The sequence below is a fragment of the Lampris incognitus genome, chromosome 12 (genome assembly GCF_029633865.1).
Source record: "Lampris incognitus isolate fLamInc1 chromosome 12, fLamInc1.hap2, whole genome shotgun sequence".
Taxonomy (NCBI): domain Eukaryota; kingdom Metazoa; phylum Chordata; class Actinopteri; order Lampriformes; family Lampridae; genus Lampris; species Lampris incognitus.
In genome coordinates, this window is record NC_079222.1 from 6,862,982 (window position 1) to 6,888,312 (window position 25,331).

At 50.0% G+C, this 25,331-nt stretch overlaps 1 protein-coding gene across 1 annotated transcript in view; it reads left to right on the forward strand.

Moving 5' to 3' along the window:
- Nucleotides 1-20,254: 20,254 nt before the first annotated feature.
- vldlr (very low density lipoprotein receptor) overlaps nt 20,255-25,331 on the forward strand; it is a 104,438-nt gene continuing 99,361 nt past the window's right edge. Inside the window, exons 1-2 of the mRNA XM_056291188.1 lie at nt 20,255-20,318; nt 21,901-22,043. Of these exons, the coding sequence (XP_056147163.1) occupies nt 20,255-20,318; nt 21,901-22,043 (207 nt within the window). The remainder of the gene's footprint in view (nt 20,319-21,900; nt 22,044-25,331) is intronic.

A 25,331-nucleotide genomic window follows, 5' to 3' on the forward strand; every position in this document is an offset into this window, starting at 1 on the left:
CCTTTGACCCCTACCAGCCTTGTGTAGCAGAAAATGTCGGCCGTTTAAAAAGAAAAAATCCCCGTTTTGCTGATTGGTTCCCATCACATGTACTCACCCCCCGAATGTCGATGTGGGAACTAAGACCGAGCCTTTTCTTACCGAGGCCTCTCATCCAGCACGCCGCGGCCCAAACACAGACAGCGAACGACCGGTTCATTCAGTCACGGTGGAACCATCGTCCTCCTGAGCACTTTCCATTTACCTTTACAAGCCATTTGCTGCCCGTCCGCACTTAAACTCTGTCAAAAACAGACGAATGAACACTCAGGTCTGCACGACTTCCATCCCCATGTTGCTGTTGTTGCTGTTGGTTTCTATCCGCTGGCCACGAAGCATCCATCAGTCTACACACCGACACATTCCTCTGTCTTCAGCACGGATGCCCAGAGCCTCGGCAGCTTCTGGAGCCTCAAAGAAAACACCCGATGATGGTTTGGACCAAACCCACACCTCACCTGCAAGGGGGGGGGGGACAGTCATGAAAACGAGCACATGATCAGGGGCATCCGGTTTAATGTGGGGTGTAAAATGAGAAAAAATACCAGAATAACCTGAAGCTAGCACCGCTGAAAGTTGATCAGTCAATCAAGCTTTATTCAGAGAGCGATACACAACATTTTAAAAAAATACAGAGAATATACAATTACACATTCAATTATAAATAAACATATCCATAAATAGACATAGAAAACACAACACACAAACTATACAAAAAGGGTAACTGTTGACCTGGTCAGGATGAGGGCCAAGTGTATTGTATTGTGTATAAGTGGACGCTTGTGCGTTCATGTGCGACGTAGAAATATCAGTACTGGCCTTCGTTAGCAGCATGTAACACAAGAGCATGCCAAGATGCCAGTTCATATTTATCACATCTGACACACTTACATTGCCAAATAAGTTGTATTGACCTTTATATCCAAACTGCAGACACACACTGTTTAAAAGAGGGAGAACGAGGGTGGTGTAGCAGGTATACGGGGGGCTTGAGTCCCAGATTTAGAGAAAGAGAGGAAGGTCAAACTAAACCTTTGCTGGAATTATTCCTGTTTTTCCAATTACACAAAAAAACACTTTTGCCAGGTGCTGAGATTTCTGGATTTCAAAGCAGCCCATGATCTTTAATTTGGTAAGCTAACCAGTAGAGGGCGCACAGATATTCAGAAATCCAATGCCCCCTCCACAAAGTAGGAGTCCTCATGCAATCCTCTTACAGCACGTTTCAGCTCTCCGGTATGGAGGAGCTAGCTTTGCAATACAACTCTAGAGTCCAGAAAGTCATTTCATGTGGCAAAAGCAGAACAAATAAAATTAGAGCTTTCTGAAAGGCAGTGGAACCCGTGCTGCGCTGGCTGGCCATGCTGCTGTTGGACGGGTACGCAGAACTGTCGTTCAACAAATAGCCACATGTGACAAGTCACTGATATTGTGTAGTTTTTGACATGATTTTCATTTTTAAATATTGTGCAGTATTTTATACTATGATGTGTTCTACAGAGTGCTACAGGATGATTACTCGTCATTGGACATTTCCTGTGGACTTCTGTGTTGGGCAGCGTGTGAAATTGTGAGGCGTCATTAGCTGTGTCACTTGAGGGCCAGCGTCGCCCCAGGTGTGCGCTGATGTTGTCGGATCTCCTGGTGGTCGCTGGTGGTCATGAGATTAGTTCCTGAGGACGCCTCCAGATTCTTACAAAACATTAGTTTCTTTGCCAGGTGCATTGATTCTGGATGATGCTGTTCAGCTCTAATAGAATTATGTGGGGTCAAGGTTCACGTGGGTGACGTCAGTTTAAAGACAGCAGGTAACAAATCTATGGCCGGCAAGGGACAACCTTTCCAAAGCCCCGGATCCTCTAAATTACCTTGATGTTGACTGACCGTGTCTTCTCAGGGGAGGAAAAGACATTGTAGAACCTGATAATGTAATAAATCCCCGATAATGTAATAACTTCCTGATAATGTAATAAATCCGTGATAATGTAATAACCCTGATAATGTAATAAAAAAGGCACTTGAGGACATTGAAAATGCAATAAAACCTGATAATGTAATAACTTCCTGATACTGTAATAAATCCCCGATAATGTAATAACTTCCTGATAATGTAATAAATCCCCGATGATGTAATAACCCTGATAATGTAATAAAAAGATGCACTTGAGGCCATTGAAAATGCAATAAAACCTGATAATGTAATAACTTCCTGATAATGTACTAAAGTGCATTTCCCGATAATGTAATAAACTATATATCATAGCTAACCCTAACCCTAAACCCTAACCCTAACCCTAATAACGTCCCGTTAATGTAACACATTATTACATTATTGGTAAGAAGTTTATTACATTATTGGGACATGCACTTTATTACATTATCGGGAAGTTATTACATTATCAGGTTTTATTGCATTTTCAATGGACTCAAGAGCAGATTTGTATTACATTATCGGGGTTATTACATTATTGGGAATTTATTACATTATCAGGTTCTACAGACGTCATATTACTGCAGTACTTTGCTGCAGCACTTTTACACACGACACACATGTAATCTGACACTCGTCTCCGCTTCCTGTTTGAAGAGCCAGTTTCAGGACCACACGCCACGTGGGCAGTTCTCAAGTGAACGCAGATTTCCTCACAGACGCCTTTTCCCCACCGAAACGCACCCTCCTGCACGACTCCCTGCATCCTCCGTGTGCAGAGCGTGGTGTGAAGAGGTGTGCTTCAGATTCAGTTTCAGGGCACGGCCCTTCAGGACACAGCCCTTCAACAACACACCACAAATGTCACCAATTACGACAGCGGGGAAATCCCCGGGGGGGGGGTTTCTTTCTTTCTTTCTTTTGAAATCCGATAAGTCAGATTTTTTTTTTTTTGTTTAAGCTGTGTGCGCGAGGCCACGACGGCGCTGTACAGTTCTCTTTTATATATATATATATTTATGGTGTGTACTGTAAATGTTATGTACGTATTGTAAAAATGCTTCTGTACAGATGTAAATACACAGTCTTCTATATGAATGTGAAATGTGTTGGAACTATAGTATAAACTCGTCTGTGACAAGTCTGGGTGACTTTACGCCTCTGTTTGTGACTTCCTGTTGAACTGTTAGAGGCTGGGTGACTTCCGGCTGCCTGGGGGAGTCCGTCCTCCACCAGCGTTGTATGTTAAAGTTTATAACTGGGGTTCAAATGGCAGAGATAGACAATGTAACCGGTTATTTTCTTGCCCGGTGCGGGATTCGATACGGGGTGTCCTGCACCACAAGGCGACATCACTAACCGCTCGGCTAAAGGGTCAGACCCGTTAGCTAGGGACTAACGTGTCTTATTAGTAGTTTACAGTCGTCACCCTCCCCGGAAGCGCGCCCTCGCGCTTTGTTCTTCCCGCCCTCCGAAGAGACTTCTGAGGATCTGCACACTTCCGGATCCCACCGCTGCCACCAATGTAACCGGTTATTTTCTTGCCCGGTGCGGGATTCGATACGGGATGTACTGCACCACAAGGCGACGTCACTAACCGCTCGGCTAAAGGGCCAGACCCGTTAACTAGGGACTAACGTGTCTTGTAGTTTACAGTACTAATGTAATATGGGTATAGCAGCGTCCGGGTGGCGTAGCGGTCTATCCCGTTGCCTACCAACACGGGATCACCGGTTCGAATCCCCGTGTTACCTCCGGCTTGGTCGGGCGCCCCTAAAGTTGGCCGTGTCTGTGGGTGGGAAGCCGGATGTGGGTATATGTCCTGGTCGCTGCACTAGCGCCTCCTCTGGTCGGGCGGGCGTTTTTTCGGGGGGGAAGGGGAACTGGGGGTAGTAGCGTGATCCTCTCACACGCTACGTCCCCCTGGTGAAACACCTCACTGTCAGGTGAAAAGAGGTGGCTGGCGACTCCACCTGTATGGGAGAAGGCATGAGGTAGTCTGCAACCCTCCCCGGGTCGGCAGAGGGGGCGGAGCAGAGATCAGGAGGGCTCGGAAGAGTGGTGTAATCGGCTCTGTGCATAACTGTAGTCCACTGACTTCCGGTTTCTACTGCGGCGGTCATACCCAGGCCGTTTGCTGGTAGGTGCAGGTGAACGTGTGTCGACAGTTCGGTGCATGTCGTTGACATTTATCCACGGGGCATCTCGCAGGCATATGTAGCGCGCGCCAACACACAGGAAACTGGTGTGACCGCTGCAGCAGAAACCAGAAGCCAGTGGGAGGAGGGGAAAGCCAAACTCTCTCTCGCTCTCTGTCTATATAGATAGATAGATATTGCAGAGACATTTGGTCATATATTGTAACCGGTTATTTTCTTGCCCCGTGCGGGATTCGATACGGGGTGTACTGCACCACAAGGCGACATCACTAACCGCTCGGCTAAAGGGTCAGACCCGTTAGCTAGGGGGCTAACGGGTCTTATTAGTCGTTTACAATAGTTTTATCCACACTGAAATACTCTGAAGTTTGTCTTTTGATATCGTTTAACGTTGTCATAACAGATACGGTCTATAAAAGCAACCTTGTTTTCTCGTAGGCTCATGATATCGTCTATCGGAGATTCGCCGAAAAGCAGAACGATTTCAGTCACGTGACGTGGACTCAACAAAAGGTCGGTTTTTGAATGCAAGTCAGCGCATGCGCGCAGTTCGGTTCTTGGCGGGTCTGACGAACGGTGAAGTTCTCCACGTTTGCACATGTATGAAAGTGTCCGAGTGTCTTATTTGACGCATCGGATTAAGCCAGTAAACGTACGAGAAGGCCGCATGGTGCCAGAGGTGAAAAGTCGTTCGTGAGCAAGTGTGTGCATCGCCATGAAGGTCCCCTCCTCCGGATCCGCCGGACTTCACAAAGCCTGCGAGCTGGCCGGACTGGAAGCAAAGGTTTTCACGGCACAGTGAGGCGACTAAGCTACACGAGGAGGCAGAAGGAGGGCAGGTCAGTGCGCTGATACGGGGGCAGAGGCTGAGCACGTATTCAAATCATTCACCTTCAGGGGAGCAGAGGGTGCACGTACACACGACAAAGTGCTTGCAAAATGCAATGAACGTTTCATTCCAAAGCGCAACGTCACCTTCGAGGGCTAAATTTCACCCGCGAGTGCAGAATGCTGGTGAAAGCGTGGAAGCTTTTATTAGACAGCTCCACGAGCAAGCAGAAAATTGAGATTTTGCAGCCCAAAAGGAAGAACATCTAAGACAGAGGTGGGCAGTCTTATCCAGGAAGGGCCGGTGCGGGTGAAGGTTTTTGTTCCAAGCAAGCGGTTACACACCTGATCCCGCTAATCAACCAGTAGAGTCTCTGCTGAGGAACTTGATTAGGAGACTCAGGCGTGTAATTGACCTTTCGCAAAGTCCCGCCCCCCTTAGTTACTGTTGCTATGCCCGTCAAGCATTTCAGAACTACCCAGGAAAACACCAAAACATGAAGGAAGAAATCAGCACATTGTGGGGGTAAAAGTAACAGTAATAATACGTTAGCTGTATTAGCTATCGATAATAGCTAGTAGCTAGCTTAGCTTGGAGCAGACAGGTATTTTTGTTGGTTTTGGATGGATTAAGCTAGCCATGGGGTCTGCTATACTGCCAAATCTATTGCCCACATTGCGCTTCTTGCGTTCTGGGTTTCGGGAAGGGAAAGAAAATGACCCCTCCTCCAAACTTTTCACATATCTAGTATCCGATCTGCAGATCCCATAGGCCCACCGTTTCACCATTTCGCTGTGTGTTTGAAAGCTTGACGGACCGTTGCTAAGGTAGGATTGGACAAGCACCGTTCTGGGGCGGTACTTTGCGAAAGGTCAATTGCTTGGTTGGAACAAAAACCTTCACCCACACTGGCCCTTCCTGGATAACATTGCCCAGCCCTGATCAAAGAGACAGAATTGTTATTGGAATTCGTGATAAATCACAGTCTCAGAAGTTGCAAATGAAGGGTAACTTCCAGAGGTGAGCAGTCTTATCCAGAAACGGCCAGTGTGGGTGAGCTACTGCAAGGGCATGATGCCGTAATGTGTAGTATACATGAATGACATCTTAGTTTTTGGAGAAACAAAACAACAACATGACATGAGACCCGGGAGAGTGATGGAGTCCACCAGAGAATCTGGCCTCAAGCTCAATAAAGACAAATGCAAGCTGCCTCAATCTAAACTGGACTTTTTAGGCCAAGCCCAGAGAGAGTTGCTGCTATCAGAGACATGAGTGTCCCTAAGAACATTGTGGAACTACGATGGTTCCTGGGGATGGTGATATCGGTCGCTACCTGTCAAACTTGTCCACCCGTCTCCTGCCGATGCTGAAATTGAGAGTGGATTTGGGGTCCTCAACAAGAAAAGGCCTTCACTGAGGTAAAATCACTGATCTCCTCAGCACCAGACTTGGCCTACTTTGACCCCTGAAGGCGTTAGCACCGATGTGAGTAGCTACAGCCTCGGAGGCCTACTGATGCAGAAGCATAATGGAATATTGAACATTCTGTTCCCATACCCTAACTGATGCGGAATGAAGATACGCCCAAATTGAGAAAGAATGGCTGGCAGGTGTGTGGGCGTCAGAATGTTTCTATCAGTATCTGTGTGGCTTATAGTCATGCAAGCTCTTCACAGACCACAAGTCTTTGGTCACATTGATCGATTCAAAAGACCTGGACACGACGCTCCTCCTGCCAGCACCTCCTCGTCAGACTGACAAAGTTTAACCCTGTGGCTGTGTATGTTCCCGGGAAGAATCTCATCGCCACCGACGCACTGTCCCGACACCCATTACAGAGCACAGAACCGAATGGCCTGGAAAAGGGGGTCCAGGCATATGTGAATGCTATAGAGGAGAGCGTGGGAGTAAGGGGGCCGGTCCTGGGAAAGATTAAAGAACACAGAGAAGGACAGTGAGCTGCAGTGTGTCCTTAGCTACATGAAGAATGGCTGGCCTGATCACATTAAAAGCATAACCGTGTCAGCCAAACCATACTTTCATGAGCACGGAGCACTGAGTGAAGTCTTGAGACGTGGCAACCAGATTATGGTCCCATACTGTGTGCATGACGACATGATCCAGAAGATCCGCCAGGGTCACCAGGGGCTGACAAAATGTAGACAGCGCTACAACAGTGCCATCTGGGGGCCAGGCATTGGCAATGACATGAGAGAACTCATACAGTCATGTCGACACTGTAACATCAACCGACCCGCACAGGGAACTCTTACTCGCTACACAACTGCCAGGGCTGCCGTGGCAGAAAATCGCAGCCAACCTCTGTGAGTACAAAGGCCCAATATACCTAATCACAACAGATTACTTCTCGAGATGGCTGGAAATTCTGAATCTGCCAAAGACAAATTGTGAGACAGTGACTGGAAAGTTAAAAAGCACCCTCAGCCGTTGGGGAATACCTGAGGAAGTGCAGACGGGCAATGGACCATATTTGGACAACTACGTGCAATAACCCCGTGAACTGTTTTGAACTTTAAAAGCTGCTGCTATCTTTTATTGTCTTATCATCATTTTTGCTACCTCACTTAATTTTACTACCTCACTTATTTATACTAAATGTTGTTTGTCCTTGTTTTTATCTTGGTTTTTTTAATCATTTACCTTGTCTAGTGTTGCTGGTCTGAGAGTCACCAAACGAAATGTTGTTGTGTGTACACAATGACAATAAAGTATCTTAATCTTGTCTTATCTTATTTCTGTGCGGAACTGTTCAAGAGGTTTGCTGCAGAGTTCGATTTCCAGTCCTCACTTCCCCCAGTCGAACGGCATGGCTGAACGCGCCGTGAAGACAGCCAAGGCTATTCTCAAGCAGGATGACCCCCCCACCCACCCCCACCCCCACCTAGCACTCCTCAACCACCGCTCAACACCAACACAGCCGGCACGGGAGAGCCCTGCTAAGCTCATGATGGGGCGGTGCCTACGTACAACCCTGCCAACCCTCGAGGAAAATCTAAGACCTGCCTGGCCTGACCTGGAGAAAGTGAAGAGAAGTTGCAAGCAAGCCAAGCAGTCCCATGAGAGGTTTTACAACCACAGGTACTCGCCAAAGCCACTCCCTCCTCTCACCTGGGGTGAGCAAGTTCGTCTCAAGATTGATGGAGTGGAAACAGTGGTCAAAGACAGCGGTTGTGCAGCAAGAGAAACCGCAGGAGCGTCCAGTTGGTGAACAAAGAAACTCCTGCAGAAACACCGGTGGTCCCGCCTGAGCCAGTACATCCAGAGACACTACACAACCTGTCAGCAGCCACCCAACACCCGGTCCTGGCGGTCCTGTTGTCACAAGGAACGGAAGAGTGGTGAAGCCAAACACCCGTTATGATAGAGAGAGAGGTGGATGGCGTATAGAGCAGAATAATCCCTGCCTCTCCTCTGTCAAGGGGCTGTGGTGGTCTACCCACCCCCCTTTAGTTGGATTGTTTATATTAGGAACAGTTCATTGTTGGGAATTAGAACTGGAAATCCTTTATTTTAGAGGGGAGATGTCACGTGAAGTGAACTCAGTAAAGGCTGTCAGGTTTTTTGATGCAATTCAACGCATGCGCAGCAGTTCGGTTTTTGGCGGGTCTGATGAACAATGAAGTTGTCCACTGTTGCACACATATGAAAGTGTCCGAGCGTCTTATCTGATAAATCAGGTGAAGCCCCAGTCAGCGTACAAAAACGCCACGATTCCAGTCAGTCACTTTCTACTGACTTTTAATTGGTCATCTTGGGCTGTGAAACAGCTGACGTGTTACTTTAATAGAACGGCCAAGGCGGTCATTATGACCGTTTTGGATTTTCAAAGTTTAATAACTTTGCGAAAGAAAAAAAGATACTGTGACGTGGTCAAATGATGGACTCCTCAGCCAACCTTTGAGAGTTAAACAGCAAGCTTTCAATGGCTGTAAGACAAGCCGGCGGCAACAGACACGAGTCGTATTGGTCTCAGCTTCTTCACGCCTCTGGGCGCATACGCTTCCGATGGCCTCACGGTCTCACCATCCCACCTCTGACTCCAATGTGGCGAATTTGGGGTGGGGAGGGGCAACCACGGGAACTGCCGCGGCCGGGACGCGAACCCGTGTCTACTCATCCATGCACGTTACAATACAGACCTGCCGCTCCCTGAATTCTCCTAGAACTGCATATATAAGCATTAAAACGAGTTTTAGACCAATTGCACAAAAAAAGTTATGATAAAATCTACCTAAAACGACCATGAACGGTCAAAATGACCGCTCGTAATTTGCGCGTGATGGTGTGCGTCGTGTCAGTATTTATGACGTGTGTTGGTCGCATCATTTCCTTCGCGAAGTTCAGCACTCTGTCCTAGAAACGCACTAGCGTCCTCCAGTCCAGAGAAATAGTCTAAAATTGATTTTTGATTATTGCCAACATGTCTGGCTACAGACGCACCATGGCTACCACCGAGGCGCCGCAGTATTTACAGGCGTTGGACAGCGGCCATTTTAAATTGTTTGAAAAATAGTATTGAAGTTGTTAAAATGTTACTTTTGGTGTCAGTTAGTTTCTTAACATACATACTAACATATGGAGTGCATTAATATCTCAACTGGGTATTTATCTTGACAGAATATAGAGTTTAAAAACCCTGCCCACGGTCGTTCTAGTAGTTTTTAAGTTCCAGTCGTTGTTTGGGACTGTTTCGATATTTATTTTCGGTTCTTCTTTTACAGTTCACGTTTCATAGGCCTTGTTACGTTTGTTAGATTAGCAGCAATATGTGTTTTCCACTTTGTTTTTCAGGTAATATTTTCACTTTTTCAATTTTGCTATCTTTCGGACTAGGGCCGTTTCCAAGGGCAACGCGACGCCGGGCGCCATCTTCCAAGGATCAGAGGCATTGTGACATCACGACCGAAAGACCGATTCAAGTTCGATCATGTCTCTCTGAAGTCTAAATTGTTTAACAATGGTATTGTAACGTGCATGGATACGCAGACACATTGGCTAACGGGTCGGATCCTTTAGTCGAGCGGTTAGCGATGTATCCCGCGGTGCGGGAGATACGGGTTCGCGTCCCGGCTGCGGCAGTTCCTGCGGTTGCCCCCCCCCCCCGAATTCACGACACTGGTGTCAGAAGTGGGATGTGGCGGTCCCCTCCGTCGGATGCGCTTCTCTAAGGAGGGGTGTAATGTAACAGCCGCAAGAACTGCCGCAACCGGGACGCGAACCTGTATCGCCCGCACCGCGGGAGACATCGCTAACCGCTCGACTAAAGGGTCGGACCCGCCAACGTGTCCACTTATCCATCCACGTTACAGTATTATAGTTGTTAAAATGTGAACTCTGGTGTCGGTCGTTCCCTAACAGACATACTAACGTGTGTAGTGCATTAAAATCTGAGTTGGGTATTTATCTTGACAGAATATAGAATTTAAAAACTTTGACTGTCCGTGGTCGTTTTAGGTAGGAGTGAAAGTGGGGTTTCAGAAAAGTGATGTACTGAAGAGTTTGGCTTGTAGCACCGTGGACTCCGAGACAGATTACAGATGTCCCACGGAACAAAATACACCAGAGAAGATGTGCCGACACGCATCGTATTCACGCCACAAAACACTGTCAGTCCCTGTATTGTGGGAGCGACCATTTATTTGCATATGAATCATCTGCCTGGCGGACTGCTGAACAGGGGCCTCTGTCTGAAACCCACCTCCTTCACCTACTTTCTCCTTTTTAGGGGCCCCAAACTCTAAACGGTGGGACCTTCTTAAGATCATCCTTCTTCTTCTTCTGTCCTGAAATATGTTACGTCCTGTCTCTCTCTCTCCTCCCCTGCATTCAATTTCACCCTTCTCATCCTCGCCTAGAGCGCATCCACCCCCTACCCCCACCCCCACCCACACCCACACCCACCCACACCATCCCCCTCTCAGGGACACAACCAAGTGCCGTTTATCCTTGGGGGGATTAACGAGGGCTGATAAATCTTTATAACCTGGGATGGAGCCCTGATTACGCTCCAAGATGTCCCAAATTAAAAGCTGTTGACTGACAGTCGGAGCTGTCACTCAGTAGCTGCTCGAGGAGGCGTTCGGCGGCGTCATCTCTGCAGTGACGGCAGCCGGAGAGCCGCCGCGCAAGCGCCACTTGGTTCCTTTAGCAGCTATGCGGAAGGGTTTTGGTTTTGCTTTGACATGATGTTTTTTCGGCTTGGTTGAAAAATTGTGATTTGCGGCGCGCAGGAGCGAAGTGGGAGAAGGAGGTATGTACATAAAGCAGGGGGGGGCAAGATACACCTCTGACATCACAGTACCTTAAATCTCCTTTCGTTAGGGGCGTGCGGGTAGCGTGGCGGACTCTTCCGAGCCGTCCCGGTCGCTGCTCAGTCCAGGGGCGCAACGAGGGGAAGGGGACGGGGGGTGCAGAGGGTGCAATGCACACAGGCGCCGCATCAGCGGGGGCGCCAAAAGTACAGTGTACAGTAAACGATTTCTGGTTGTAGGCCTATTTGTGTTTTAGGAGTTTAATATTTATAAATATAATTACTTTAATGAGAATTTTGGATTAGAATATATGTCTACTACACGTTATAGTTTTTAATTATAATATTTTTTTTTGCATACGGTCTTTTGGCGCCCCCGCTGATGCGGCGCCTGTGTGCATTGCACCTTCTGAACCCCCCCCCCACGTTGCGCCCCTGGCTCCACCCCCTCTGCCGATCCGGGGAGGGCTGCAGACTACCACATACCTCCTCCCATGCATGTGGAGTCGCCAGCCGCTTCTTTTCACCTGACAGTGCAACCCGGTATCGCGCCAAAGCGTGTAATACACCCGCTGGTCCGGCGTGTCAGTGTCACGGTTTGCCTCGCTCAGGCGTGAAAAGTACACGCGTGTATGAAGGTGCAGTGCCAGCAGGGGGCGATGATTAAGAGGTGAAGGCAGGTTAGGGTTAGGGTTAGGGTTAGGTTAAGGTTAGGGTTAGGGGGAGGGATTTCGGAAAATGCTGTATGCTTCTTTTCCTCCGTGGGGAGTTGCTGGCATTGAGTTAATCATCGCCCCCTGCTGGCACTGCACCTTCATACACGCGTGTACTTTTCACGCCTGAGCGAGGCAAACCGTGACACCTACACGCTGGACCAGTGTGTATATTACACGCTTTGGCGTGATACCGGGCTGGACCCTCCCACTGTGGGAGGATCACGTGGGAGGATCACGCTATCCCCCCCTCCCAGTTCCCCCTCATCCCCGAAAAGGTGCCCCGACCGACCAGAGGAGGCTCTAGTTCAGCGACCAGAACACGTACCCACATCCGGCTTCCCACCCGCAGACACGGCGGTCCCCGTGTTGGTGGGCAACGGAACAGACCGACACGCCACCCGGACGCTATCACGTCTCTTTAAAATGTCTTACTGTGTTATTTTGTGTCTCGTATTAATGTCTCTTTCTGTCTTGTGTTCACCTGAGCACTTACACTAAAGGTAACGACCCCTGCATTGCGTTTCAATGTAGGAACCATGCTAAAAAGATCAAGCTTGATATGGAGGGATGGATGATTGATACGATGTGGAGGAAAGACAGAGAGAGACAGAAGGGCAGAGAGGGGAGGACATGCAGCAGGGGGCCCGGGCCGGATTCGAACCCAGGCCGCTGCGTCAGGGACTCGACCTTATGTGGTACCACTCTACCAGGTGAGCCACCGGGGCCACGTGTGGCATCCTTACTTATCACGCAGGGGGCTGGTTTCCTTCAGTCCGACTTCACAAGAGGCGGATCCACAAAACCTTCACATCTGGAAAGCAGGATTACAGAAATATAACAAACCACCACCAGCAGCACCACCAGCAGCAGCAACAGCAGCAGAGAGCGTGCGTGCGCGCGCGCACGTGTGTAGGAACAGAAAGGCAAAGAGAAAAAGTAATATTGAAAGGCAGGGTGAGAGATAAACAAAGAGGGCGAGTAAAACAGAGAGAGACTCCCACATGCTGAGTGATACAGTGGTTTGTGTTTTGGGGGGTTGGTAGAAATCTAGGGCAGATAAAGCCTTGGGGTGCAGCAAAAAAAATAATCAAGCCATCACTGAAGACGAGGCTCGGTGCTGAGATAAGGACCGTGTGATCCAGAGTAACCTGGCATCACGCGGTCCTCCAGAAACACCGGCCTGGCATCACACGGTCCTCCAGAAAACCCGACATGACGTCACACGATCCTCCAGAAACACCGACCTGGCATCACACGGTCCTCCAGAAACACCGGCCTGGCACCACACGGTCCTCCAGAAACACCGACCTGGCATCACACGGTCCTCCAGAAACACCGACCTGGCATCACACGGTCCTCCAGAAATACCGACCTGGCATCACACGGTCCTCCAGAAATACCGACCTGGCATCACACGGTCCTCCAGAAATACCGACCTGGCATCACACGGTCCTCCAGAAACACCGACCTGGCATCACACGGTCCTCCAGAAACACCGACCTGGCATCACACGGTCCTCCAGAAACACTGACCTGGCATCACGCGGTCCTCCAGAAAAACCGACCAGGCATCACACGGTCCTCCAGAAAAATCGACCTGACATCACACGGACCTCCAGAAACACCGACCTGACATCACAAGGTCCTCCAGAAAAACCGACTAGGCATCACACGGTCCTCCAGAAAAGCTGACCTGGCATCACATGACCCTCCAGAAAAGCTGACCTGGCATCACACGGTCCTCCAGAAAAACCGACATGGCATCACACGGTCCTCCAGAAACACTGACCCGGCATCACACGGTCCTCCAGAAATACCGACCTGGCATCACGCGGTCCTCCAGAAACACCGACCTGGCATCACACGGTCCTCCAGAAACACCGACCCGGCATCACACGGGCCTCCAGAAAAACCGACCTGGCATCACATGACCCCCCAGAAAAACCGACCTGGCATCACATGACCCTCCAGAAAAACCGACATGGCATCACACAGCCCTGCAGAAAAACCGAAGCCCTGCTGAGGATGAAGCAGATGGAAAACCAACACGCACGTGTCTGCTCTGAAATCAGATCTCCACCGCTTTAAAAAAAAACACCTCTTCTGAAGTGATCAACTGCAAAGGACTTTAAAGCGTCTCGACTTTTGAAAAGGTTAAATAGGGACAGTTAAACCTTACAAGCCCGATCAGTGTCATGGGTCGATCACATTGATCTTCACCGAAGATGAGCTCATTATCCCTCCCCGTTGAGAACGAGTCCCAAAAAGCTGGGAGATGGTCCAATCACAGCCACGGAGGCAGAGCCGAGAGGACCACGTGGATGAGATGTGACGCCGATAAACTGTCAACAACGACGAGGACGGCAGCAGAAAGTCACCAATCTCACAATCTGGAGTGACGTTCAAGGCCATCAGCGTCCGGGTAGCGTGGCGGTCTATTCCGTTGCCTACCAACACGGGGATCGCCGGTTCGAATCCCCGTGTTACCTCTGGCTTGGTCGGGCGTCCCTACAGACACAGTTGGCCGTGTCTGCGGGTGGGAAGCCGGATGTGGTTGTGTGTCCTGGTCGCTGCACTAGCGCCTCCTCTGGTCGGTCGGGGCGCCTGTTCGGGTGGGAGGGGGAACTGAGGGGAAAAGCGTGATCCTCCCACACGCTACGCCCCCCTGGCGAAACTCCTCACTGTCAGGTGAAAAGAAGCAACTGGCGACTCCACATGTATGGGAGGAGGCACGTGGTAGCCTGATGCTGGGTATACTGGGAGGAGGATGCTGAATATGGAGCTGCCAGGGAAGAGGAGAAGAGGAAGGCCAAAGAGGAGGTTTACGGATGGGGTGAGGGAGGACATGCAGGTGGCTGGTGTGACAGAGGAAGATGCAGAGGACAGGAAGAGATGGAGACGGATGATCCGCTGTGGCGCCCCCTAACGGTAGCAGCCAAAAGCAGCAGTAGTAGTAGTAGTAGTAGTAGTTCTTTTAAACCACACTTAAGTCGACGTTTCATCTCTATCTAGTCATTCAGTGTTGCTGTTTTTCGCGCAATATGTGTACACAAGTGTAGTATTCAACAGGTAAACAGAGTAAAGCTACATGCAGGCAATATTTATGTGTAAAGTTCTTACTTTTTTTGCACTCGTGCACAAAAAAGATACCTTAAAGGTTGTTGTTGTTTTGGTTTTTTTGTTTTGTTTTTGTTTTTAACCTTCACTTTAAAACATAGTTTCCATGTCGTTGTTTGTGTGTTTAGCATCCCAGAAAAGACGAGTTCCTGTTATCTACACACTTGCTCGGCTGGTCAGCACCAGGATATTGCCATAAAGCTGACACAGTTTGAAGATGATAATTTCACTTATCTGATTCAAAGCAGTTTGTTTTCAAGTAACATCACCTCAGTGCTGTGGTAGTAATGTGAGAGGCTTGACAATGTCGTCTGAAAGTGGGAAATTCCTCAACCCCCTGGAGGGGGGTGGGGGACTGAGGGAGACTGGGGGGCGGCGGTGTGTTTGTCATCTGGGAAAACGAGATTTTAAAAGGTCGGTATGAAATGAGCTGTGACGATGGACGTTCACTTCGGTGCTGTCAGTGATGTCTGCGTTCAGCAATATCCAGCTGGTCTTGAACAAGCGCCGTGCGCGTGGGTTCCCATGATGCCTCGTGCGTGGCTAAAAATAGCCAAGTTATTCTCGAACTCCAATTTGATCTTGAACGAGCTCAATTCCCAAACCAGAGAATAATCTCCCTGCACCAGCATGGCTTGGCTTCTCTTCCACCCGGTGTTTTATGTTGGTACTTTTCGCTCTGGCTGACCGCGACGCAGCCCGTGTGACGGTTTACTGATAGTTTTGTGAGTACCGCCATTAAGATGTGACAAACATTAATACTTCTGTAAGCTACTTTAGCCGAGCGGTTAGCGATGCCGCCTTGTGGTGCAGTACACCCCGTATCGAATCCCGCACCGGGCAACGAAATATCCGGTTACACTGGTGGCAGCGGTGGGATCCGGAAGTGTGCAGATCCTCAGAAGTCTCTTCGGAGCGCGGGAATAACAAAGCGCGAGGGCGTGCTTCCGGGGAGGGTGACGACTGTAAACTACTAATAACACACATTAGTCCCTAGCTAACGGGTCTGACCCTTTAGCCGAGCGGTTAGTGATGTCGCCTTGTGGTGCAGTACACACCGTATCGAATCCCGCACCGGGCAACAAAATAACTGGTTATACTTCCATGACTGGTACCAAGCCTACTATTGTTTTGGTTTTGGCTGATCATGCGGTAGTACTCCACGGTGGTGCAGTGGTTAGCATGGTCGCCTCACAGCGAGAATTTCCCGGGTTCGAGCCCCGGGGCTACTAGTACTATGACTACTACTCCTACTTCTATCACCACGACTACTATTACAATGACTGCTACTCCTACCACAACTACTTCTACCAGTACTCCAACTACAACTACCACCACCTCTACTACCACCAGTACTACTACTGCAACTACCACCACCAGCACTACTACTACTATTACTACTACTACTACTACTACAAGTACTACCGCAACTACTCCTACTAAAACTACCACCACCACCACCACGACCACTACTACTACTACTACTACTGCTACTGCTAATGCTAAAATTCTGTTAATTCTGCCCACGGCTGATGCTGAGATCCTGATACATGCTTTTGTTTCATCCAGATTAAATTACTGCAATGTTCTTTTTTCCAGCCCGCCACATGCTAGCACTGAAATCCTTCAGCTGGTTCACAAATGCTGCTGCTAGAATATTAACTAACACGAAAACATCTGATCATATCACACTGATTCACTGGCTCCTTGTTCATGCTAGTTCTGACTCTAAAATCCTATTTTTAACATGTCTGTTATTTTTAACCTATAAAATACTTAATGGGCTTGCCCCCTCATATTTGTCAGATCTTACACAGCCTTATGTACCTTCTCATGCCCTCCGTTCCCAGAGGTCAGGCCTCCTCTCTGTCCCTAGAGGTAAAAAAGAGGTCTGCAGGCTGCAGAGCATTCTCTTACCGAGCCCCCATCAGAGAACCTGACTCTGCAGACTCTTTCACATCTAAACTGAAAACCCATCCGTTGTCATTAGCTTTCAACCAGTCACTTTATTTCTTTGGTGGTTTGACTTCCTTCTGAACTTTGTCACAACCATCCTCCTTTGGGAGGGTCTCAGTCTCCATGTAGTCATAACTGTAGGTTTTCGTAGTAATCCCTTGGTTTTGTCCTGCTGATGAGAATGTTCCTAAACTCTGCGAATGCATTGCACCATTCTAACCTTCTGGTTGTATTTCTGAGCACATGTGTGCGCATGTTGTGTGCCTGCTCCCCCCCCCTTTCTCTGTCTCTGTTGCTTTCTAGGACAAATTTCTTCCCCTATGGTCTGTCTGATGATCAGCTCTCTCCCCCTCTCTCTCTCCCTCCCTCTCTCTCTCTCTCTCTCGCCTGATGACTTCGGATCCTGTTTGTGCTGCGTCCTGTCTTCCCTGGGTGACAATCCCTGGAGATTTAAGCTGTGGCTTGCGTTGTTCTCATTCATAATGGCTTTTATATCACTTGCTTTGTCTATGACCGATCTGCATCACTCTCATCACTTCTCTCTCTGCGTGAAGGCTGTGTCAGCCTGCCTCACCTCTTGTGTGAATGTGAAGTCTATTCTTTCTGTAGGGCCCCACTGAGCAGAGCTGGGTTTGTGGCGCGGGGTCCCACCGGCTCTTGACTGCATCTGTGGGGTTCCTGAATTTGTCATGGATGGACACAGATTAACTAAATTTGCCTTGCAGTCTCTCCTTACAATTCCATTTCCCAGTACATTTACATTTGTTTTGCTAAATTCCACTAATTAACTGTATGCATTCTACATAACTTCACTCTGCATGTAATCTATGATGTTACATTATAATTGTGTTTTTTGGGGGGGGGGTTGTGTGTATTATGTGCATTTGACACCTATTGCATGTCTGTCCGTCCTGGAAGAGGGATCCCTCCTTAGACTTAGACATAGACTTAGACTGCTTTTATTGTCATTGCTATATATGCATGTCTCATACATACAAGGTAACGAAATTACGTTTCACATGGACCACAGTCTCATCTCATCTCATCTCATCTCATCAGCAGCAGCTTCTCCGGGGTCGGGTCGCGGTGGCAGCAAGCTATAAGTAGGACACTCCAGACGTCCCTCTCCCCAGCAACGCCCTCCAGCTCCTCCTGGGGGATCCCAAGACGTTCCCAGGCCAGATTGGACATGTAGTCCCTCCAGCGAGTTCTGGGTCTACCCTGGGGTCTCCTCCCAGTTGAAAGGAAGGTGCTCAGGAGGCACCCTAATCAGATGCCCGAACCACCTAAACTGGCTCCTTTTGACGCGAAGGAGCAGTGGCTCTACTCCGAGCTCCCTCCGGATGTCAGAGCTCCTCACTCTATCTCTAAGCCTGAGCCCAGAAAGGAAACTCTTTTCAGCCGCTTGTGTCCACGATCTCACCCTTTCGGTCACTACCCAAAGCTCGTGACCATAATTGAGGGTTGAAACGAAGATTGACTGGTAAATTGAGAGCTTTGCCTTCTGGCTCAGCTCCCTCTTCACCACAACGGTCCGGTACAGCGTCCGCATTACTGCTGATGTTGCCCCAATCCGCCTGCCAATCTCCTGCTCCATCCTACCCTCACTCATGAACAAGACCCTGAGATACTTGAACTCCTTCACTTGAGGCAACAACTTATCCCCAACCCGGAGGGAGCAGTCCACCATTTTCTGGCAGAAAAACTTGGCCTCAGACTTGGAGGTGCTGACTCTCATGTTGGAGGTCGCATGCTGGTGAAGCCAACAAAACCACATCATCTTCGAAGAGCAGAGATGCAATTCTGAGGTTCCCAAAACGGACACACTCCTCACCTTGGCTGCGCCTTGAGATCCTGTCCATGAATATCACAAACAGAATCGGAGACAAGGGGCAACCTTGGCGGAGTCCGACACCCACCGAAAACGTGTTTGACTTTTGCCGAGAATGCGGACACTGCTCTCACTTTGGTTATACAAGGACCGGATGGCTTGTAGCAACTGCCCCAGTACCCCATACTCCCGCAATACCCTCAAAAGAGTGCCCCGGGGTACACGGCCATAAGCCTTCTCCAAGTCCACAAAACACATATACTAGACTGGCTGGTCAAACGCCCATGCCTCCCTCAGCACTTCCGCAAGGGTAAAGAGTTGATCCGTTGTTCCACGGCCAGGACGGAATCCGCATTGTTCCTCCTGGATCCGAGGTTCGACAATCCTTTCCAGCACCCTAGAGTAGACTTTCCCAGGAAGGCTGAGCAATATGATGCCCCGATAATTGGAGCACACCCTCCAGCTACTTTACCCTTCAGGACATGGAATGGACCACAGTGCCCCATAAAAACAAATGTTCAAAACAAAAAGTGAATTAAAAACACAAATTACTTCACAGACCTAGACATCACACCCCACATGGACAGTGAGTGAGAAGGTCAAAACGTCATTTTATGGAAGGTCTAAGGGTTCAGGCTGTTGAGGAACCTCACAGCCTGAGGAATGAAACTGTTGCATAGTCTGGTGGAGGCAGCTCAGATGCTCCGGTACCCCCTACCAGAGGGTAGGAGGGTGAAGTGGATGTGGGAAGGGTGGTTTGGGGTCCTTCACGATGCTGAGAGCCTTCCGGGTGCATCGTGCGTCATAGATGGCCTGGGCCCTGGATTGATGGGAGAGCAGTTTCCATGATCTTTCCAGCTGTCTTCACTATCCGCTGTAGGGATTTGTGGTCGGAGGCCTTGCAGTTTCCATGCCAGACAGTGATGCAGCTGGTCAGAATGCTCTCTATAGTGCCTCTGTAGAATGTGATGAGGATGGGTGGGGGGGAGACTAGCCTTCTTCGGATGCTGCAGGAAGTGCAGACGCTGCTGGGCTTTCTTGGAGAGCGCAGTGACATGTGAGGACCAGGGGTCTCATGTATCAATCGTTACTATGGGCAAATTTGTGCCTACACATGGGGGATTTTCTGGCCCTGACGTTTGTCTCAGAGACCAGTGTACAACCTGGGTAACCCCTGAATTTAGACACCGATTGGCTAACACCGATGTCTTTGCAGGCCTGGCTGATTGCTCGTTGCAAGAGGTAGACAATAGATGTTAGGAGGAAGGAATTACAAATAACCCATCATGCTTTACTGCTGACTGTCAGACAATCATGAGGGCTAAAATATCCCATGGGTGTGTACGCACAAATTTGCCCATAGTAACGATTTCTACATGAGGCCCCAGAGAGGTCCTCTGCGATATGAACTCCCAGGAACTTAACACTGCTGACTCTCTCCACAGCCATACCATTGATGGCCAGAAGGGTATGGTGGGTGCTGGTCTTTCTAAAGTCAATAATAACTTGCTTAGTTTTTTTCTGTATTTAGGGAGAGGTTTTTGTTTTTGCACCTTGCCGCCAGTCGATCCACCCCCGCTCTGCATGATGATTCATTGTTGTTGCTGATGAGACCTACCACTGTGGTATCATCAGCCAACTTTATAATGAGGGTGGAGGTGGATGACGCTGTGCAGTCGTGACCGTGCCAGAGGTGGCAAGCTCCCAGATGAGGGAGCAGCCTCCTGCAGCTATTGGTGCCCCGTGTGCTACATCCCCAGGTTCTCCAGATGGTCTATGGCTCGGTGGGTACGGGGCACTATGGGAACACCAAGACCCTCCACCGCCTCAGGGGGCGGTTCTATTAGCCTGGGTGTCAACGAGACATGGAGCCGCATGTGCACTGCCCCGGCAGAACAGGGCCTATGACACACAATGTTTTGGGTGGACTGTTAACCAGTGGTGGCACCCTGGACATTTGGGGCACTATGTGTTGTTGGGTGATGGGGTCGTCAAGGGTGACTCATCCCTCAGGTGGGGGCTATGTAGCAACCGGGGAGGCGGTTGCTCTGACTGCTCTGACTGTCGCTGTTCTGCGCAGGGGGAGCGCAATGGCTGATGGGACTGTTAATGTCGGATTTACTATTATGTTTTAATGATGTGTTCATGTTGTGGTTATTGTTGCGTTGTTTGTTTGAGGGGTTCAACTCAGACTAAGTAGAAGACCCTTTGCTGACTGACTGACTGACTGACTAACATCTGCCTTTGGTGACGACCAAAGGCAGATGTTAGCAGGTTTTTTGGCCAGCGTGAAAGGGGTATCAGACTAATGTCGCCGGTTGTGACCTCGGGGGGGGGGGGGCAGATAGCATTCTGATGTGTTCCACTTCAGGCAATGATGCGGCACTGATGGCCTTCTTCTGGCCCTGACAAAATGGATGTGAGCCTGAAGTGGCCCACATGTATAACAGCAAATATGGCCCAAATATGCCAAATCAAATGTGGACCTTTTTTTTGGGCAAAGACGCGGCGCTCTCAACAACATGTCATCTGGATGTGACCCAGAAGCGGCCCGTGTGGTAAATGGTGAATATGGCCCAAATATCACAAGACAAATATGGGCCACCTTTGGCTTGGTTCTGGCCCAGATCTGGTGCCATCGTTCCACGCGGTATGTGGGCCGGATGTTAGTGTCTGGTGTGGGACGGGGTCCGGGCCACAGCCGTTTTGCTATGTGGGTTATTATTGTGATGCCGGTGACTGCTGTTCCCATTATGGCCCGTTTCTCGGCGCCTCGGCAGGACAGTGAAGGGTTAACATTGTGTGCAAAAGACGTGTCGAAGGAAGGGGAGAGAAAAAACCGACCCCTCAGCCTTCCCGGGCTCGGTGCACTAGCCGTCACTGAGCGAACGTAGTACATAAACACAGCACATGGATTGCAGCTCCTCGGCCGCTCGGAGGGGCGGGAGTGCGGGTCTGAGCAGCCGCCGTGCGTCGGCGAGATCCTAGGAGGAAAAAAAAGAAAAAAAAAAAGCACACGTGGTTTTCCCGTCATCTGTTTGCTCGTGGAGCCGGCTGCGTCTTGTTAACGCGTCAACGGGGAGGAGGACGAGACGACGACGCCGCCGAGCAGTCAGCGTCCCAGCCATGGTCGCGTCGGTGTCTGCGGGGGTCGCCCTGCTCGTATGTCTCCAGTGCTGCACGGGTCTGCTCGGTAAGTGTACGCCGGGACCCGGTCCCGCTGAAGGCGAGGCTTTCGTAACGTATGGCGCTCGTGACTCTCGGTGGCTCGCGGTACGGACACCTGTCTCGGGGTTTGGTCGGGAGGAATGGCTGTCGCGGGCAGCGTCTGGCTCTTAAACCCTCGTGTTTGTTCAACGAGACGCTTCTCAAACGCCACGCGCGCGGGGGCACGCTCGCACGCGTCAAATGGTTTTGGTGGAAACGCTCGCGCCGACTCGTTTGAAGCGAACGCCGTGTAATTTGAACAAACGAGGCGCCGTGCTGGCCTTTCTAATTAATGGCGATGGTGGTGTTGGTGAAACGGCTCGTTATGTTATTGCTCGGACTTGGAATAAAATTGGGAGCCCCCCCCCCCCCACCACCCCGTGCACGGACCGGGTCGCTCGTGAAGTAGTGGAGCTTTATTTGCTCCGCTTCTGGTTCTGAACTAAAACCCCCGAGCCTGCTGCCCAACGCTGCGTGCATATGATGATGCGCCCCCGCTTAGTCCCCATTTTTTTGCACTCATTTCCAACACGGAATCGTCCGTGCGTGTGAGTGCGTGTGAGTGCGTGCGTGTGAGTGCGTGTGAGCGTGTGTTCCCAGCGGGCTGGTAATGTATTAATGTATTCTCGTGGAAGCCGGCACAGAAAGCCAGAGAAAGAAACCGTCGCTAGATTGGCGTGAGGCAAGGAAACGTCTCCCCGGAGCGGTCCGCAGAAACGCCGCAGTCCCCGCGGAGAGGGCGCGGGCTCGCGGGGGCAATTAGCGACGGCAGGTGATGCCGATAATTAGGAGCGTCCGAGGCCGTTTCCAGTTCGCGGCGGCGGCGGCGTCGTGCGCTGGAAACTGGGTTAAACTGGAAACCAGCGGCGCTCGTTTCAGTGGGTCACATACACCGCTCCTCCGGGTCTCGGTTGTTAAGACGGACATTGGTTTTACACCGTCGACCCCCCCCTCTACACCCCCCCCTGCTGTGTGTTGTTGCCCCCCCTCCTCCCCTTCCGCGCACACAAACGGAGCGTGTTTGCCCCGCGTATCGAGGCAGGGTGTCGCGCAGATGAGGCAGCATCGACGCTGGCCTAATTAGGGCGGACGTGTGTTTCTGCGATATGTAGACCCCCGGCTGTGGTCGTCTTGGAGTGGGCGGGGTGGTGGATTGGGTAGGGGGGTTGGGGGGGTGGTGGTATCCGCGCCTGTTACTGGGGCAAATTCTATTACCATGACCTCTACCGTGACCATTTATATAAAGCACAATGCTCGTGCTATTCCGAGCGCGAGAGGCCGTTCGTTTGCACAAGGCTTCGAGTTCGGACTTGCGAGGGCGGCGATTCAGTCCCGCAGCCTCCGTCGTCTTTCAGCGGCGCGGAGGTGAAATCCGGACCTCGTCTTGTGGCGACGCACAGTTCAGTAGTCTGAAGTAATGATGGCGAGGTTCCGTCATGCCAAAATTACACCTGAGATAATTTGGGGAGTGTTATTTGACAACTGCTTGTAGTATTATGTTATACTTAGAGATGTGCCGGTACCGTTGTTACCGGACCGATACCAGGATGGACCGTCCACCCAAGACTTGAATCCGAAACCAAAAGACTTGAGTGACGTCTAAAATAAGAGTAAGGTGGCTCAGTTTACCGCATGTTTGACACATGGAAGGCCACATTTTCTGTAATGGCTGAAAAAAACCTGGTTCTGGTTCTTTCTCCGCCATGTTGAGTCCAAATTAATGGTCCACATCTGCACTGTGAGCAAATGTAATGGACTGGGTCAGTACTCTGTACTGGCCAATACTTATAGATTCGTACTCCTAATCAGTATTGGACGTGAAGAAGTGACATCGTCCCTTTTGCATATGTAAGCAGATGGGGGGGGGGTCCAACCCTCCCCTCCCCCCTCCCCTCCCCTCCCCAGTTGTACTTGGCCAACGACCCTATGTTCCGCGCCGGACTACCACATGTCTCCTCCGATACATGCGGAGTCGCCAGCCGCTACTTTTCAGCTGACAGTGAGGAGTCCCCCCCCCCCCGAACAGGCGCCCCGACCGACCAGAGGAGGCGCTAGTGCAGCGACCGGGACACATACCCACATCTGGCGTCCCACCCACAGACATGGCCAATTGTGTCTGTAGGGACGCCCGACCGAGCCGGAGGTCACACGGGGATTCGAACAGGCGAGCCCCGTGTTGGCAGGCAACGGAATAGACCGCCACGCCACCCGGGCGCCCTATGAGCGGATATTGTGATGACGTCATGTAAAACTCCCCGTGGTTGTCGTTACATTGTCAATATTTCACAGCTCTGCTTCAACTAATGTATCTGAGCACGTGCTCGTCAAGCCTGTAGCAGTGCTGTGTGTGTGTGTGTGTGTGTGTGTGTGTGTGTGTGTGTGTGTGTGTGTGTGTGTGTGTGTGTATATATATATATATATATATATATATATATATATATATATATATGGCTATTATGGAAACTCCCCATTAATTGTAAGCCCTGCTTTTAAACATCACTCTCATCACCTGTTTTATATGTAGGCTTTCTGTTCTTGTTGGCTGATAAAATGATGGAGGAGATGCGGGTTGGATAAATCTGATTTAAAGTATAACCACTGACGAATAAGAGGGTAACGTCCATATCCAGGAAGTAGAAGTCACCGGAAGGAAATGGTATAGGATGTCAGGAGCGTTAAAGGGGAATATTTTGCATTCAGCCTGTGTGCTGCTACAAACAAGCCCGCCATCTTAAAATGGCTGCTGTGTTAACGAGTGCATCTGAATAACCAATTCCATTAAACTCAGTCAGACTTTTTTGAGGGGGGGGGTCGTTTCATAGTCAATGTTTTAGTAACACGGGTCTGTGTGGGTTTCCTCCCACAGTCCAAAGACATGTAGGTCAGGTGACTCGGCCATACTACATTGTCCCTAGGTATGAATATATATATGTGTGTGTGTGTGTGTGTGTGTGTGTGTGTGTGTGTGTGTGTGTGTGATGGCCTGGCGGCCTGTCCAGGGTGTCTCCCCGCCTGCCGCCCAGTAACTGCTGGGATAGGCTCCAGCATCCCACCACCCTGAGAGCAGGATAAGCGGTTCGGAGGATGGATGGGTGGATGGATGGATGGATGGATGGATGGATGGATGGATGGATGGATGGATGAAATACTGGCTTTTTCATTTTATATTTCATTCTGCTTTGAGTGGCGCACAAGGTGCCTTCATTCGTGCAGCGAAATATTTGTGTTCATCATTTTCGGTGCTCTTCCAAAGCTGGACCTAGTCCACATACGT